At 40.8% G+C, this 17,574-nt stretch overlaps 1 protein-coding gene across 1 annotated transcript in view; it reads left to right on the top strand.

The window, feature by feature from the left end:
- LOC147706969 (cysteine-rich venom protein-like) overlaps positions 1-17,574 on the top strand; it is a 188,434-nt gene that overhangs the window by 12,194 nt on the left and 158,666 nt on the right. Inside the window, exon 5 of the mRNA XM_086925607.1 lies at positions 10,687-10,777. Coding sequence (XP_086781733.1) covers positions 10,687-10,777 — 91 coding nt within the window. The remainder of the gene's footprint in view (positions 1-10,686; positions 10,778-17,574) is intronic.

Genomic DNA, 17,574 nt, shown 5'->3' on the forward strand with positions numbered 1-17,574 from the left:
ACAAGTATAGGCTGGTATCTCCAGCATAAATTAGTGAGACGACTGTTCAATGCTCCATTAGAATAGTTCAATTTTAAGTATAATCCAGGCTTTACAACAAAATCCATAATGTTGATTCACATCAACCAAAATGTCTGAATTTTCATCAATATAGCTTTCCTTTCATTGTAGACATTAATTCCAACAACATCAGTGGAGAAGCCTTTTTTAGAGTCAGGCCCAGACACAAGGGAAGACCCAGGAGGAGCCACAGTAATAGAAAAAGAGAAATAAGCACCTACAACAAAACAAGTGAGCAGGAAGAAGAAATGATGAGAAGACAATATAATGAAGAGAATTTGGTTATCAACATATCACAAAAACTATTAACAAAGAAGGAAACTAGTACATTACAGAGAGGAACCTCCTATATACCCACAACTACAACTGATGCTCTTGAACTGGAAGTGAGTTTGTATAAATTAACTAGAAAATTACGCCTTAGAAACTTTTTCGACAACATTGTCACAGAGGCAAGTCCAGAAGATCAAGATCAACTCAAGGGACTTCGGTCTCAACGCACCTAGATGGCTCCAGTTAGCCATAAGGCTATAGATTTATTTGAAACCCTATGCAAAAAAGACATACAAAAACTTGAGTTCAGTAGTAAACAACACACCAATATTTCTTCTAATGAAATGAACATCATTAGAAATATCAGTCAAGACGAGAATGTGATATGTCAGAAGGCGGATGAGGGAGGTGCCCTAGTCATAATGGACCGAGCATACTATGAAACGCAAGTAACAGAACATTTGGCTGACATTAACCTTTACATGAAATTGCAATACAACCAAACTAAAGAAATACAAGATGTGCTTTCACAGATTCTGAATAAAGCCACAGATAATGGTACCATCAAAGATAAAACCAAGCAATATTTGACACAAGTTGAACCTCGGAGTCCGTCATTCTATACGACACCTAAAGTGCATAAGGACTTGAAAAATCCCCCATGTAGACCGATAGTATCTACCTGTAAGAGCATTCATGAACCTATAGGCAAGTTTTTGGATAAGTACCTTGAACCCTTTGCAATGGAAGCAAAGTCGTACATAAAAGACACTACAGATTTTTTAAACAAACTAGCCACGATTAAAATCACGAAAGAGCAACCTATAGTCATGGCTACGATTGATGTCAAGGCATTATATACCTCTATCCCCCACCAATCAGGCCTTGAGGCAGTTGAAAAAGTCTTCCTAAACAGCGATTATGAAGATGTAATGAACATTTTTCTTATGGAGCTTCTTCAATTTACCTTGATGCATAGCTACTTCAAATATGGACAAGCCCCCACATATGCCAATATCTTCATGAGGGATTTCGAGGACACGAACATTTTAAGTCAAAACATTTGGAAGGATTTTATAGGGGGTGTAGTAAAGTCTATTCACTACAAAATCGGGAAATTTGCCCCTATACCCCCACCGAAATGTCCAAGATGTCAGGAATTGTTGGCCAACGATATACATATGTTTTTTGATTGCAAAGAGTTAGATCAATTCTGGACTGAGATAGGACAGGCTCTCTCAGGACTTTTTAGCTCTGTGATTAAAGTCAATCCCTCCCTAGTGTTTTTTGGGGACGATGGCCTGTCTTTTCAGTCAGCTACAAGTTTGGAAAAAGGGCTCCTCCTATATTTGATACTGCTGGCTAGGAGAGAGATCTGTAGGAGGTGGAAGGACCATATACCCCCGAGTAGTGAGGAGTGGTTAAGATCAGCATTGAGTATGGCCCGGTTGGAATACGAAAGGGTGGAGGAGAAGCTGCTTAACATCTGGCATCCCTTTATAAGATGGGGAAGGGACTTAAGACTGATTCGGACACTCCTATGATTACACCATATCCCCGGTACTAAAGGGGAGGAGGTCTGGTGACCCAAGTAAAAGTGGTCAGCCTGGTGGCCCCTAGAGATGGATTATGGCTGTAAAGGTTCCACAGAAACTTGATACGGTGAGATGAGGAGTAAAATAAAAAAAAAAAAAAAAAAAAACATTTGGAAGGAACATATTAAACTTTATGTTCGATTCATTGATGATATTTTTATCGCTTGGGAAGGTGCAAAAGAACATTTGTCATCAGAAATTGCCAAACTTAATCTGATAAATGAACGTATATAGTTTACTTGGGTGATTGAAGAAAAGACCATCAATTTCCTGGACATAGCGATCACTAGAGAGGAGAACAAATTCTCCACTACCTTATACAGAAAAAACACAGTTCGTAATAATCTACTCAGGTATGACAGCCATCATCCACCATCATTGAAAGGACACTTACCTTATTCCCAACTAATGAGGGTAAAACGAGTTGTCTCGGAACCAGACAAAGCAGAGAAACAAATGGATGAAATGACAGCACGATTCCACAAGAGAGGCTACCCCATACCCATTTTAAATGAAGCCAGACAAAGAATCAAAAATGTGACTAGAGAAAATCTTTTAACCAGTAAACCAGTAAGTAAGGAACAACGCATCAGTGAAGTAGTGTGGCCGAGAGCGGAGGACGGCCCGGAACCAGGGTTCGAATCCCGGCGCGGCAGGTTTCTGGACCAGGGTCAGCGGACTCGCTAATTCTCTCGCCTCGGTGCCCACTCTGATCAGCGATCACACTCGGCAACTCTGGGCATTAGCTTGCCTCATCTTCACTAACGGCCCCACCAGACCGCCGGGGATGCCTGGTCTCACCCTGGAGATACCCATTAAGGGACCATCTCTCAGGGAAGCCAGGAACGGTTTCGCAGCGGTCGAAGCGCCTTGAGACCCTCCGGGTAAGTAGTGCGCTATATAAATGCCTATACATTACATTACATTACATACACACATCACATGCGTCAGTAAATTCTCTACCTCTAGCCAAGCGTTTAAAAACATCATTAAGAAACATTGGACAATCCTCCGAGTGGAGCCAGACTTTAAAGGAGCATTCGAAAAAGAACTCTTGTTTGCGCATACAAGGTCCATGAATGTGGGACAACTATTGAAACCAAAAACCTAAAACTAGCGTCATCACCAAATTCAGAGGTACCCAACCATGCATGAACTGTCATAACTGTACAAACATCAGTAAAGGTAACTTGTTATCACTTCCTGAATTTAAAGAAACAATCACTCTCAAAGTAAATGGAACGTGTGACACTATGAATGTCATATATCTACTCAGTTGTCCGTGCAAACTGTACTACATGGGACACACAGAGCGCAAATTGAAAATCAGGCTCAATGAGCATAAAAGCAATATTAGAACGGAAAGGCTCAAATCAACAGTGGCCACGCATTTTATGGAAGTTAAACATGAAATAACACAATTAAAGGCACGCATTTTGGAAATTGTGGACAAACATGAAGGCACCAACAATAAAACGCAGCTCCTCAAGAGAGAAAATTACTGGATTTATCGTTTAAAAACTTTGAGACCGGGTGGCCTAAATGAAAGAGTGGAATTTTCTTGTTATCTGTAATCTAACCTTTATGTTGTAGGTTCCTTGACATGGAGCACTGGTTAGCTATTGTTATTTTTTCGTTTTCAGCTTTAAAATTACAAGTTCCAGCAAGCTTAGCGCCTAGGCGTAGTCATAGACACCGCCTACTCATTTCCCCGAGGTTCCTTTCCCGCCACTCCGTAGAATCCAAATGGAGCACAGCGGCACAACAGATAGAACGGGACGCAGTATACCTTAGTTTATCGGTAAGCGGCATTAGCGTAAACTGCAGCGTTTCAGCATTTCGACATTAATCCCTTTATTTCGCATATGTTAGAGTGCAACGTTTTGGCGGGTAAGTTAGACATTCTATCACACCACACCCCCTTAAATCTTTTAGCGGTTTCTATTTGTATTATACACGCCCAGACAACAGTTTATGCAGAGTTTTTACGCACTAGGACCTATCACACGTTTTTTATGTTAAGCCAGCAAGTTATGCATCAACAGAGTTACAGGGGAAATAGAACCACTTTTTCTTTAAAAATAATTGTTTATGTTACAATACTATCACTATTACGAAAGAGACATGTAAGATATTGTGCAACAACAGTATGTCATGTATATAGCTAACTCTAGTCTGGTTTAGTTTATTTTATTCAAGTAATTATTACGTGATGTTGGTAGCTATTTGTAGCACTATTTGGTTGGCGACAGTAAAGTAGTACTAATTACTCGCATTTTGACCCACAGATCCCTTGATAAAGGCGCTGGTCGCGCTGAAATGCATTGGGAGGCCATTTAATGTCTACAATGAAAGGAAAGCTATATTGATGAAAATTCAGACATTTTGATTGATGTGAATCAACATTATGGATTTTGTTGTAAAGCCTGGATTATAATTAAAATGGAACTATTCTAATGAAGCATTGAACAGTCGTCTCACTAATTTATGCTGGAGATACCAGCCTATACTTGTGCCCAAGGAGACAAGCCGATCAAAGACTTGCTTTATTTTTATGTAAAGCTGTATCTTGCCTCATGTTTAAGCATCACTTGAGAGCAAATACATCTAAGACAAAATTAATATGATTCTATTGATCTATATGGTACACAATTGCTTCTTAGTGCCCTGGGTCAAAGACGACTGCTTGCAAAATAATAATTTAGTGTGTCATGGGTTAGTAGCACAACTGGCAGGAGAGAAGGCATCCTTTCTAGATATTCATTTCATTTCTTTAGAGTCTGAATCGGAGTTTGCTTCTGCTGCTGCACGCTAGACAACCAACCCTGGAGTTGTTGATTCATGGACTGAGAGGGTCAGGAAACTCTTTGGTGTCACAGTCTGTCAGGAAACAGCAATGCCTTAAGGAAGCCACACTACTGGCTGAGTGTAACACAGGTTACAGAGAGGATGTATAGAAAAGTAAAAATGTTTACGAGCCAATGCTATATAGTAGTAGATTTCTCTAGTACTTTCAAACTCAGTGATTGAGAACAGTTGCAAAAGAAGATATCCAAGGACATACTATTAAGCCTCCACAAACTGATAGTTGCCAGGTTCACAGGTTAATCATTCATGATTATGTTTCAGCACTCTCATACATATGGTTTAGGAAATGCACCTTTTCCGTATAGCTCCCCCATTTTTTTTGCTTTTTGCTGGACCCCATATGTGTTCTGTTTACCCAAGCTAACCAGATTGGCATACTCAAAATAGGCATATCTAACTTACATATAAGTCCTAAAGATGTATCTAGGGCCTGTAGGTTCATTGTGACTAGTGACCTGCAGCATCTATTGTGCCATCCACACCATTGACAGAGTAAAATATGGCTTCAAGCCTGCCTGTGTGACTTAACAGTGCAGTTTTAAATTTGAAATAATACCTGTCAAATTAACTTCTTTTGACAGGCCTAAACCTTCCTTTTATATACTACTAAGTGACCCCTAAGTAGGTCGCACTGCCAATAAGACAAGTGCCTTGTTCCCTAAAGTATGTCATGTAAAAATGTAATATTAAAATTGTCCTTACAGTAAAAATACCCCAAACGTTTTTTTCAATGAAGCAATTCTGGATGTCCTATAGAAAACCCTTATGAGGCAATATTACATTATTTAATAATGTTAGTGTTAGATCCAGGTAGAAAACACTTACAAATGTCATTCTTGAACTTTTTGAACTATTTATTATAAGTTCACTTCACTGGTGAAGCTGGATTTGTAATGCATATTTTGGAATTGGCATTGGGAGAGGCATGAAAATTGATCCAAGAGCGGAGAACAAAGGCTTTGGGTGTGAGGAGGTGTTAATCCCTCAACAGGATGGCCAGGCGGCTGTACCCAGGAACCTGCTTAACTTCAAAGAGGCTTCTCCCTATCACAAGCACGTCAGCTGACGTCTGGGCAGGGCCTTTTATTTGTATCCAAGCTACATCTGTAGCTATACATGTGTCTCTAATCACTGTCAGCCTTTTTTGACATTACAGTGTCAAATCCTGCTTGACAGGTCTGCTAGAGTTTTCCATATAACGCTTTGGGTGGGTTTGAAAGGGTACGGCACAGGAGGTTTAAACAAATCTTGTGTATCCATTGTCTTGGTGCCCAAACACCCTGCTTTGTTCTACTAGACTTTAGTCTGTGTATTTACTAGGGGTGAAAAACGTCCCCAGTCTGCACTTGTTCCATAAATGTTCAATACATTTCAATTTCATGAGTAGTTGAAATTATTCAGTTATGTTCTTATCTTTGTTTGTTTGTCTTTTCTTATGCCTTCAATGATGGTGATTGTTATGATCACATTACAATTTTGCTATGTAATCTTTAGAACTTGCCCAAAGCATTTCAGGCTAGGCCCTTTGTCAGTGCACTTTTTTGGCTTCATCTATTGTGAATTTAGGTGTCCACTTGAAAGCTCCAATTCAGCAGCTACACTTGCCTTAAGGGGGAAGGCCTTGGCTTAAAAAATATGTGAATGTTCGCTAAACGTTCTACCTTTTTGAAGAAGAGATCCCCTGATGAATGGCCCAGCGTAAAATTCATTGGGCAAGTTCTAAAGATTACATAGTAAAATTGCAATGTGAGCATAACATTACCATCATTCAGTGCATAAGAAAAGACGAACAATTAACGATAAGAAAATAAATGAATAATCCAAACTACTCTTAAAAATGAAAATGTATTGAACTTTTATGGAATGAGTGCAGATAGGGGAAGTTTTTCACGGTTTTAGGAAAACGTATTCTACATTGAATGATTAAACGTCTCGTGCCCAGGAGACGAAACCCATCAGCACCCAAATATGGATTACTTTATTTTATTTAATACAAGGAAGTGCAATTATCTAACTTTATCTAGATAAGCGTATTTACTAGGGCTTCGAAATGGATTTTACTGGTATTAAACACTACTCACATATACCTCTACCCTTCAAAGTCCAAGTTTGGTGTGGGTAAAGACTTCTACTATCTTGAAAATGTCCCAAAGTTGGTAGGGTTGGTCCAAGAAGGTCCGTTCATTGGTTAAAGAATACCAAGATACAATCCCCACCCACAGACTTGTTCCAGGCATGTATGTGAAATCTCTAGGCACCCATTTCAGGACAATCCACGGTGTGTGGAAGATCAGAAAAGGACCAAACTTGATGCCTGAGACCTGAGTAGTAGCCTGAGAGGACTGGACCTGCTCGCACATGAATCCAGGTCAAAGAAGTGGACTCCAAGGGTCATAAGTCTGACCTCCTTTCTAAAACTACAGGCACACTCAAGCTGCAAGAGGTCTTTTCCTGCAACTGCCTAGCTGACCAGCTGGCAACTGGACCTGGATTGGACTGTGCTGTTTCATTTCTATCTCACACCCCGTTATTCTCTAAGTGCCTCTCCTGAGGTCCTGGGGAGCTTTAGAAGTCCAGTCTTCTGATTGATTGGCTCACAGCACTAAATTGATTCACTTAAAGCACTAAAGTCAAAAGGTATAATCTTTAACCAAGAGGAACCTGGTTGCTGTATCCAACCTGTAGTGCATTGCGGTCTGCATCAAATTTCAACAAAATCCTAGTCACCAATGACTATTATTGGCACTTTGCACATATTGGCACTATTCTAATGTAAAAAAATTAATACCTCCTATGTCCCATATTGCATTTTTGTCATTGTGGTGTTCTTTCATTTTGTTTATTACATTTTAATCTGTTTTTTCCAATCTAGTTTGGGATTTGTATTGTTTTTCATCTCAACTGTATTACTGTTTTGGCACTAAATGCATTACACATTGCCCTAAGTTAAGCCTGTTTACTTTGTGCCATAGTTGCCTGTGAGTTGAGCTCAGTTTAATTTAGTGACTTTGGCTGTTCCCCTTGATAAGGGTTGTGAACGTTACTTCAGGTGGGTAGTCCTCCAATCCAAATATTAATCCAATTTCCTACAGTTGACATGCCAAAATCTGATGTGGTAAAATGCAAATTATGTCAGCGAAATTCGTGCATTTCATCAATTTCATGTTACGTAAATTTTGTTAATCTTCTTGATATTTCCAATTTGTAAATTTTGTGGACATTTTCCACAAAGGACCCTGGTTCATGCTGTAGATGTTTTGACAAAATACATTAAGTGTTCAGAACCATCTAATGCCTGTATCTTCCATGACATTTTCATGAAATTTAGTGTAATTTATTGAAATATGTTGGCTCCAACATTGGGTAAAATTCATAGCCAGATGACATTCCTTTCTACATGTTTGTGTGCTATGGGCTAGGACTAATTATCCTACGTGTGTCCGCTATTTGGTTGTGTTAGAAGTTGGCCCTCTCTGAAGGGTCACCACACACTTTTTGCCTTCCTCTTCCTCTATTTCTGATCGTCTTTATGCTGACATTCGGACTCTGCACACTTCACCACTGCTAAACAGGGCTAAAGTGAATATGCTCTCTCCTCTAAACATGGTATTATTGTTTTTCACCTGCTTGGCATATTTGATTTATATGTAAGTGCCTTCTAAAATGTGGTATACCATATACCAAGTACCTATAAACTAAATCAACTAGTGGACCTGCAGCACTGATTGTGCCACCAATAGGAGTAGCCTTTCAAAACTATCTCAGACCTGCCACCACAGCACCTGTGTGTGCAGTTTACTGTCACTTCGACTTACCATTTAAAACTACTTGCAAAGCTTGAAACTCCCCTTTTCTTACACATGCGTCATCCCTGCTGTAGGCCCTAGCTAGCTCTAATAGCAGGGTGCTGTGTAAATGTATGGTAATACATGCTCTAGTTTGTTTTGCATGTCCTGGCAATGACAAACAGTCGATTTCATTTTTCACTACTGTGAGGCCCTCTCCCCTCATAGGTTAGCATAGGGAATTCCCTACTAAACGTTTCAGCTATAATTTCTAATTTAAGCCTAGGGACGTACCATGCACTCCCAGACAAGTTGCATTAAATCCCTACGCTGTAGGAGCCTGCTTCAGAGCAAGGAGTCATAGGTTGCTACATTGGGTATATTATTGCACATAATTGTGTACATTTATACTATAAATGCCAAATGCTTTATGTATGTGTTCTTCCATCTGCTTTTATGGCTTACAGCTGAAGTGAAGTTAAAAGTAGCACAGTAATTTCCAATCAGAGAGGAGTAGCTGTTTCATATGATTGGAATGTTAATGACAAATTCTCCTTACTGGTAAATTTGGATTTGGCATTGCTATTTTAAAAATGCCACTTTTCGAAAATTGACAGTTCCTTGTTCTTATAATTCTGTGTTCTTTGCAGCCTGTCTCCAATACATGTCTGAACTTGGTGATGGTTACACTTTGTGCATTCCCTCAAGACATCCACAACACAGGAAGGATTGGTATGTCTGAGTACCCATCTACATACATCTGCATTCTGATGATCTTGCCTGGACAGGATGGAAGGGAGGGGCTAACACTTGACTTGAATAGGCAGTGTCTTGTCCCCACACAAAGGATAGATTACCTACCAATAGATAGCCTGACACACAGGACTCGTTGAAAGGGATACTTGTGCAATTTAGAGAGCTGCTTTGAAGTCATCCCCTCATGTAAGGCACTTTTGGGTTTAAGTGCTGGGTCTCTGAACCACCTCAAATCAGACACTGCTGAAATTGTAACTGAAGCTCTGCCAGAAGAACTGCTATGCGGCTTTAGGGACTTAACTGGATTGCTGATCTGGAAGGCCTGCTTTTATGTGTGTTATCCTGTTGCCTGCTTGCTAATCTCTGAATCTGCTGAAAAAGAGCTTGACTTAGACTTCACTTCAAGTGATCTCCGAGGGCTTGTTGGCTGCCTCCTGTTGCTTGAAATTTAGGGATATCAAAGTCTCTACCCCTGCTCCTGTGCCTGGCTCACTGAAAGTGGTACAGATACTTGCAACAAGGATTTCAACACATGTCCTGTCTGCTTGTAGCAGAACTCACAAATCAAACTGGTTGCAGTAGACAAATCAGCACATCTCCTCAGAACCAGTGCTTTGCCTCCAGTGATCAACACATTGGACAGTGTATCGCCACCACTGCAGCTTGGTGAGATTGACACAGTCCCTCAACTGCCTGTCAGAATCCGGCGCATCACTAGGACCCGTCTTCGGAACTGACGCAGCGCCTTCACTGCGTGGAGAAGATTAACGCATCCTGCAACTGCAAACCTCAACATCAATGCATCTTTCTGTTTTCAGGAAAGTACTTTGTTCACCAGTGGCCTTCATGGGTCCTGTAGCCAGCTGGTGTTCTATCGTGGTCAGCCTAAAGTAACTATTTTTTGCTGCTTGATTCTAGGTGGTTTATTGCATTTATTCCTTTAAGATTAAATATCTCAACTCCTACACTTTGGAATGTTGTTGTTTTAGTCTTGTTATATTCAGAATATAATAATCTGGTTTTCTGAACCTGTGTGGAGGCTTATTGTGGTACAGTCATTGTGTTAGTGTTTGTGTGTGTTGAACAAACAATTCTACACATTGCCTCTTTGGATACGCCTGCCTGCCTGCTCTGTGCCAAGCTACCAGAGGGTGAGCATGGGTTATCCTTTAGTGTGTATCTAGTTTACCCCAACTAGAGTAGTGGTTCCTCCCGGCCTGGGTACGTATCTCGGCCAACCAGGAATCCCTTTTTTAACAGGCCTCATAAATGATTTCATATATTAATTTCTCTCAATATATATATATAAAAAAAATTGCATGAAACAAAGTATTTCTCTTCTTATCTAGACATGGAGTGACGAAGCTGCAACCGTTGCACTAGTTTGGATTCGTAAATGCCGCTTTGGCCACCACCCTGTGAGGATGAGACCTGTGAATGGTAAGTCAAGTGTCATTTTGACTTTTCTTTATTTACCCCTTATGTTCTAACTCACCATTTACTAAGTCTCATGGATTGCCATTGTACAACTGTCAAGATTGTGTCGTCATTTTTCCACTTATTACTTCATACTCCTGAAATGTACCTTTTTCATTAAAACCTTCATGCATGGTGTGTCAAAATAGTGCTTTACACACAAACAACAGTGTGCTTGTGAAACAATATATTGAGCAAGTGAGAGGGAAGGAGAGGAATTGGTAAAAAACCATCAGTGAGAAGTTTTGTAATGCTGTTTACGAGGCAAGGTATCCAGCCGTACTTAACTTACATAAACAAGCCGTTTCATCTTTTTGTGCTATTAAGGTTTAAGCACAACATGCTTCCATGGTTGTTATCTTTTCAACTTTGCTAAAAGTGGGACTTTGGGGTCTTACCCATGTGATTGCTGTTCTGAGCAACATATGCTTCACATGATCTTTTTTTGTAAGTTTTATGTATCCCATCGTAAGAAATGTATTGTCCCATTATTAAAGGGCAGTAATTTGGAGCAAGCCAGACCGGCCCTGACCTATTTACAAATGCTTGGGTCCGTGGTGGTCTGTTTCAGGGTAGCGAGTTATATTACAGGGGCTATCAGATGCCGAAACAAGTTACTGTTATCCTTATTCGCACATGCCAGGCCCCTTCTTGTATGGACATTTTTTAGTGCAAAATTGATACTGATATGAGTATTGAGATAGATTTTGAAATACCCTGTGGGTGACAAACTGTTTTTATTTTTATGTATTCATTGTGTAGCCAACTTTATAGCATTGTCACTTTGTAATGTATTTAGTGGTGCCATTTGTTTGTATATAATTATTCCTGAATGAAATACTGTTTTGTGCTTTGATGGTTTTTAACTTTTTTAACCGAATAAAGCAAAATCTTGACTTGACTTGACTTGACTATTGAGCGAGTCACTTGGAAGGAGTACATTTGTTAACCCTTGGAAGATTCTATTAACAATTAAAATAGAGTGTTTTTACTTTTTTGCAATTTTTTCACTGACCCAAAGACATTAGAGCACTGAGAAACTAGACTACATTGCACATTTTCCCTTGGGCACCGGTGGATTAGGCAATTTACCCAGAATCACACGATGATGAGCCAATATTGGAATTCAAACCTGGCTCCTCATATTTCAAAATCTGCAACTCTAGCTACTAAACATCAGAGAGCCTCAGCCGGCATGCTGAGATTTCTCATAACTCAGCCCCAAAGAATGGAATACCCTCACATGGCACCTCAGAGCTGCCTTCTCAGTCCCAGAGTTCAAAACTAAAAATGAAACCATGGCGCTATACTAGAGCACAGGCTCAGCCAACGCAGTCCTCTCGTTTTGTTCTTCTGCTTGGATATCCTGGTGAGACACACACTATACAAATAATAAAACATAATTAACGTAATATAACAAAAAACAATGCATCACAACAAAACGCAAGACAACTAAGCCACATTTCCTTCCATTGTTCAAGTTGTTTTAAAACGGCACCACAAAATGGAACGCCTCACAAGGTTTCTACACAGTATGGACTCGTAAGTCCATGCTGTGCAAAAATCTAGCTGCATGCAAACAGGGGGGACACAGTAATGCCCCCTTGTGTGCATCCACGTATGTCTGAGGCACAGGGTGACCCTGTAGGTCTACGCCATTGCTTCCTCCATGCCAGGCTTTTCATGGGGGTTAAACTACCATGTAAAGCCTGGCAGAGAGGATACTTGTAATATGCTTGGTGGTGCCGTGGGAGACCTGCCAGGCATAGTGTAAATGTAAATGTAGGATACCTGTAAAACGCACAGCTGCCCATCACCAGGGCGTCCCGGTGCTGTATAATGCTGTGGAACCCTTCCTGGGTCTCCCTGTGAGATCTATCAAAAATAGGAGCTTAGAGGAAAATATCAGACCGGGCTGCCCTCCACTCAAACACTAGTAATCAACAAAAGCCCTATCCAAGTGATGATGAATGTTTCAGTTACTTTAATAACAGAACAGTCTCTAGGTCCTGATAACTGCTATCGTCCCCTGTATAATTTAATTCTGCTGAGGGGGTATATCACTGCAATACGTCCTGAATTCCTTAAAAACAAAACCAACAAGCCAACACCTCTTTGACAGTTACACAGAACAAACCCAGAGATTGTCTGACACCATTAGTCAATATTAAAGGTCCACCTCATCAGTTTAGACAGATTCTGTGTAGAAAAAATGTGACAGAACCGAATGACACCTCACGGAAACACCACCAACGGGGTAACTGGTATGCAATCTCCAGACAGGACCCCTGTCTCATCATCGGTTGTCATCCGGTTCGTAAAATAAATAGAAAATGCGTGTCCAAAACAACAAACCAAGACAGTGTGTGAAAGAGTGGAAGCAGAGAAATTCTGCTAGTGACAATCAAAAAAGTGTGCTAAAAACAACAAACACTTCTCTGTATAGTTTTATTCGTAGAGAATAGGTGTCTGCTGTAAAAATAAAAAGGCCGGTAGCTATTCATGCACACCATTACCTATTACCAACATGTTTCACTGCCAAATCAATTCCGGCAGATTCATCAGGGCCGCACAGTTTGCTGCCACACCACTGTTGGACACTTGTTCTATGGTAACTATGCACAGCCTGTTTTCTCATACCAGCTGCTGTGGAATCCACAAATGGGGGATAAAAGGGATACTCCTGCAGTGAGAATCCAGCGTCACATAAATTGTGCACTATCAATAGTTACATGTCACGACGAGCGCCTTGTCTCATTCCTCCCTGTGAGATGCCTCTCCTGGTCACCCCCAAGGTGAAGCCAGGCATCCCAGAGTTGTAGGGGCCGTTGTGGAGATTAAGCAAGCTATTGCCCAGAGTTGCAGCGTGGGATCCCATGATTCGAGTAGGCGTCGAGGCGAGAATTATCGATTCTGCAGACAAATGAGCCCAAGACCCTGCCGCGTCGGGAATTGAACCCTGGTGGCAGACCACTAAATCAGGGTCTGCCGCTCTAACCATTGAGCCACACTCCTCCACTGTGGCCTCTGACTGCTGCTCTTATGCCAGGGAATGGTGGTGACTTGTGAAGCCAGCAGTCCTAGTGCATTCTGACTGCCCAAGTTGTAATCAGGTGGATGCACCACGGGTGCAGCAGGAGATGCATCGGTCGCTGCTGCGCCACCACGAGTCTGGTAGGCTGAGAACTGCCAGACTCATAATCAGGCCCCTAGTGACATTGGTGAATAATTACAAAGAATTGGCGTAAGGCAGCACGGCAAGTCATTTTATTGCCCAATTCCAATTCAAAAGGACAGAAATACAATGTATTTACAAGATATGGTGCATTCCTGTCCTTTCAGCCAGTGAAAAAATTGCAGCTGTGCACCAATACAGGCACCATTGCACCATGGCTCAAGTGTGTCTGCATTGTTAGCATCATTGCTTTTGTGCACCTTCCTGCACAAGAGCCATTTTCCTTGAACTATGCAGAAGGCAGCACACATGGAAAGAGGAAAAAACTCTGAGAAATGTTTACATTTTTCTCTTTATTTCCCTCGTTCCATGCTCTGAGGAGGGCCTTGGTGGTGCATAGTGCAAGCCCATATCTACAAGGCCATGCAAAGTCATTCTGTGTGTGGCACTGTGTGCCACCAGAGCATCAAAAAAGATACACTCCGGTGGTGCAAGAGACATGTAAATATCCCCCATCATAACCAAATGGTAGTGGAGCTTTAATTTATGCACAACCAAATGGAAGGCACAAAAGTGTTTTTTTACAAGACCCTAGCTCTACCCGAGTATCACTTTTTTTGATACTCCAGTGGCTCTGTGTGCTGCTCCATATTTACAAGGTCACGCAAAGCCACAATGGCTTTGTTGATATTGCCCACTTTTACCCAGTACTCTGTGTCAAAGAGGCGAGTCAGGGGGGGTTACTGTGCGTATTCACATGCAACACCCATGGCTTTTTGACACTGTCCCAGACTTACAGGGATTCATTCTTTTTTGATGCATTCTTATAAAAACGGCTCATCCTTGCATTTTTTAAATGACACAGCTCAGCGCAGGAAATGCTTGCGGTGCCTCCCTGCGCCATTACATTGAAAATATGCCCCCTGGTGTATATGCAGCACTATAGAAAAGAACACATACCCTCTGCATTGGTCTTTGCACCTAACTATGACATGTATCCTGGAGGGACAATGAAACTCTGTACACTATTTATAGAGCAGGCAAGGGTGACATGCAAATATATGTGAGCTCCTGTGTGGTTGACAGTCATAAATCCAGTCAACTTCTTTGCTCACTCACATCTAAGAAATGAGATGATGATGCTGAGTAGGGTATCCATCATTGCATGGGCAAACCAGAGATGTAGATAAAGGACCCCACATTTGAAAATACAGTGATAACCCCTTTTAGTATTGCATTAGGTTTCTTTCTGTAATGGAAAGAAGGATCTTGAAAGGCAGAGGATTATAGGTCTTTTTTATTTTTTGGGGAATTTTTATAGTGTAATTGTAGGCACAAGGGTAGTATTGTGGTGTACAGAAACCACAATGTAACAAAGACACACAGAATAGGAAAATAGGATCAGTAGACTCTGTTTACTAGTAAGTTATAGTTTCCACAGGTCAGTGAGAGGTGAACCCAAAGAGATCTAGATTCAGTCTAAGTCTAATACTGCCAGGAATGGAGTTTCACAAACTTGAATTTTGCATTGTTTTGATGTATTGGTTCATCTAGCTTAAGTGATTTTCATCGGTCACTTTTAGAAAAAGAGATATAAGTGTCTGGTTGGACACTGTCATCATGGCACTCATTGTGCTGAGCTGGTGCAGTTCGTTTTTCACTCTGAATCTGCAAGCGGGTAAGCAAGCTCTATTATAACAATGAGGGTACAGGGGCAAAGAGGCTTTTGGAAGATGTACTGACGGTTCACCATTTCCAAAGTGCACCAAAGGACCTGCCTTCCCCTGAAGGGGAAGGCACAGAGGGTGCCAATTATCTCAAATGTTCCCAACGCTTATGGTGGTGTAATCTCAGATCCCAGCTCCAAATCGAAATGCAGGCTGGTCCACCCACTGGACCAGGACCTGAGCAGCAATAACTATTTTAGTCAAAGCAGTGCCATCGTGAAAAATCAATGCTAGCTTCTATAATTTGATATACCTGGACCTATGGTGAATTGTTAAATACTGTGTGTTAGACTTGGCATCTTTTGGCATGTTTCCCTTGTCTTTGGGCTTTCTGATCTCCTGGTTTTGAATCTGTTTTCGATGGTTTAGTGTCTCTGCACCCTTTTCACTACCGTTCAGTGTTAAAGTGCAAGTGCTCCTGTTGTAAATTGAGTTATGGATTGGTGTTTCCATGATTGTCATATTTTATTTACTGGTAAGTACCTAGAACATGCACTGAGAGTGCCAGGGCCTGTAAATCAAATGCTACTAGTGGGCCTGCAGCACTGATTGTGACACCCACAGAAGTAGCCCTGTAAAGATATATCAGACCTGCCACTGCAGAGTCTGCATGCAGTTTGTAACTGCCATGGCAACCTGGCAAGTGCACCCACTTGCCAGGCCTTAATTCTTCCCTTTTCTTTCATATCTGAGCAGTTTTCTGGGTAGCAAAGGACAAAAGGTTTATCTTTGTACTGAAAAAAAAAACTGTAGTAATTAAGTTAGGTGAATATGTTGGGTGGTCTAGCCATCACCTTGAACTCTAAAACATTGTATGCAGGAAAACTGATAAAATGAAGATGTTGAGGTGGAATTTCCTGCATACCAAAGTTGGCCCAGTTATTCAAACCAAGAGAAACTAAAGGCAATCCTCACAGTGAATCTCTAATCTTCACTAGTCTGCAGGCTGCTTTTGGCTAATTTTTTTAGGCTAGTCCCCAAGGTTTTCTACGTGGGGTTTTCACAAGCGGATTTGACCAATGATGTCTGGGCCTCTGACTTACCAACTACTGGTTCCCTGAGCCATATTGGGGATTAAGTGTGACAGGCATGTTTTCAGCGGTGGGTTGTTCCTGGTGAATGTTAAAAAGGGAGTTTTTTTACATCGGGGTATACGAAGGTTTGTAGCAAGTAAAGTTTTGCAAAGTGCTGCTCTTCATAAATCACAAAGTTTCCAGTTTCTCGATATAAGTTACTCTTTGACCATTTCAAGTTAAAATTTCCTGAACATTGAAGGATAATTTTCCTACAGTAGAAGAGTGTTTTTGTTGTATTTTTGTACAGTTTTTCTATGTGCAAAGGCAAACGTATACAACAATTTCAAACAAAGGTACAGAGCGCACAAGATATTTAGGTTCCATAAACATTTCAAAGCATATATCCCATAATCCAGTTAGGAGTTTTATTTTATTCTTCATTTCCAACTAGGTAAGACAAACGTCATACATTTAAACTTCTTCAGTGTTGTAAACAATGTAAGTATGCTATAGGTATATCAATGAACATGACATGTGTCATATGGATCACAATACATAAGAAAACGAATACATAAAAGCATATAAGAAGCAGCGACCAATCCTTGGTGTGCACTCTGAGGCGCAAACAACACTTCTATAATTTACTTAAGGTATTGTTCCTTTTCATGTAAAAAGCAGATTACCATATTGCTTGTCTTCCCATGAAGCCTTTACATGATGTTAGTCTAACTTCACAATTGTTCCCATTCAGCGATGTGCAAGAGATGGCATGCAAGTACTAGAGTTGATGGTTTTAGTATAATTTTTAGTATCATTTCTCCATTGTATCCATAGTGGTTAAAT

This window comes from Lissotriton vulgaris, chromosome 6, assembly GCF_964263255.1.
Source record: "Lissotriton vulgaris chromosome 6, aLisVul1.2, whole genome shotgun sequence".
NCBI lineage: Eukaryota > Metazoa > Chordata > Amphibia > Caudata > Salamandridae > Lissotriton > Lissotriton vulgaris.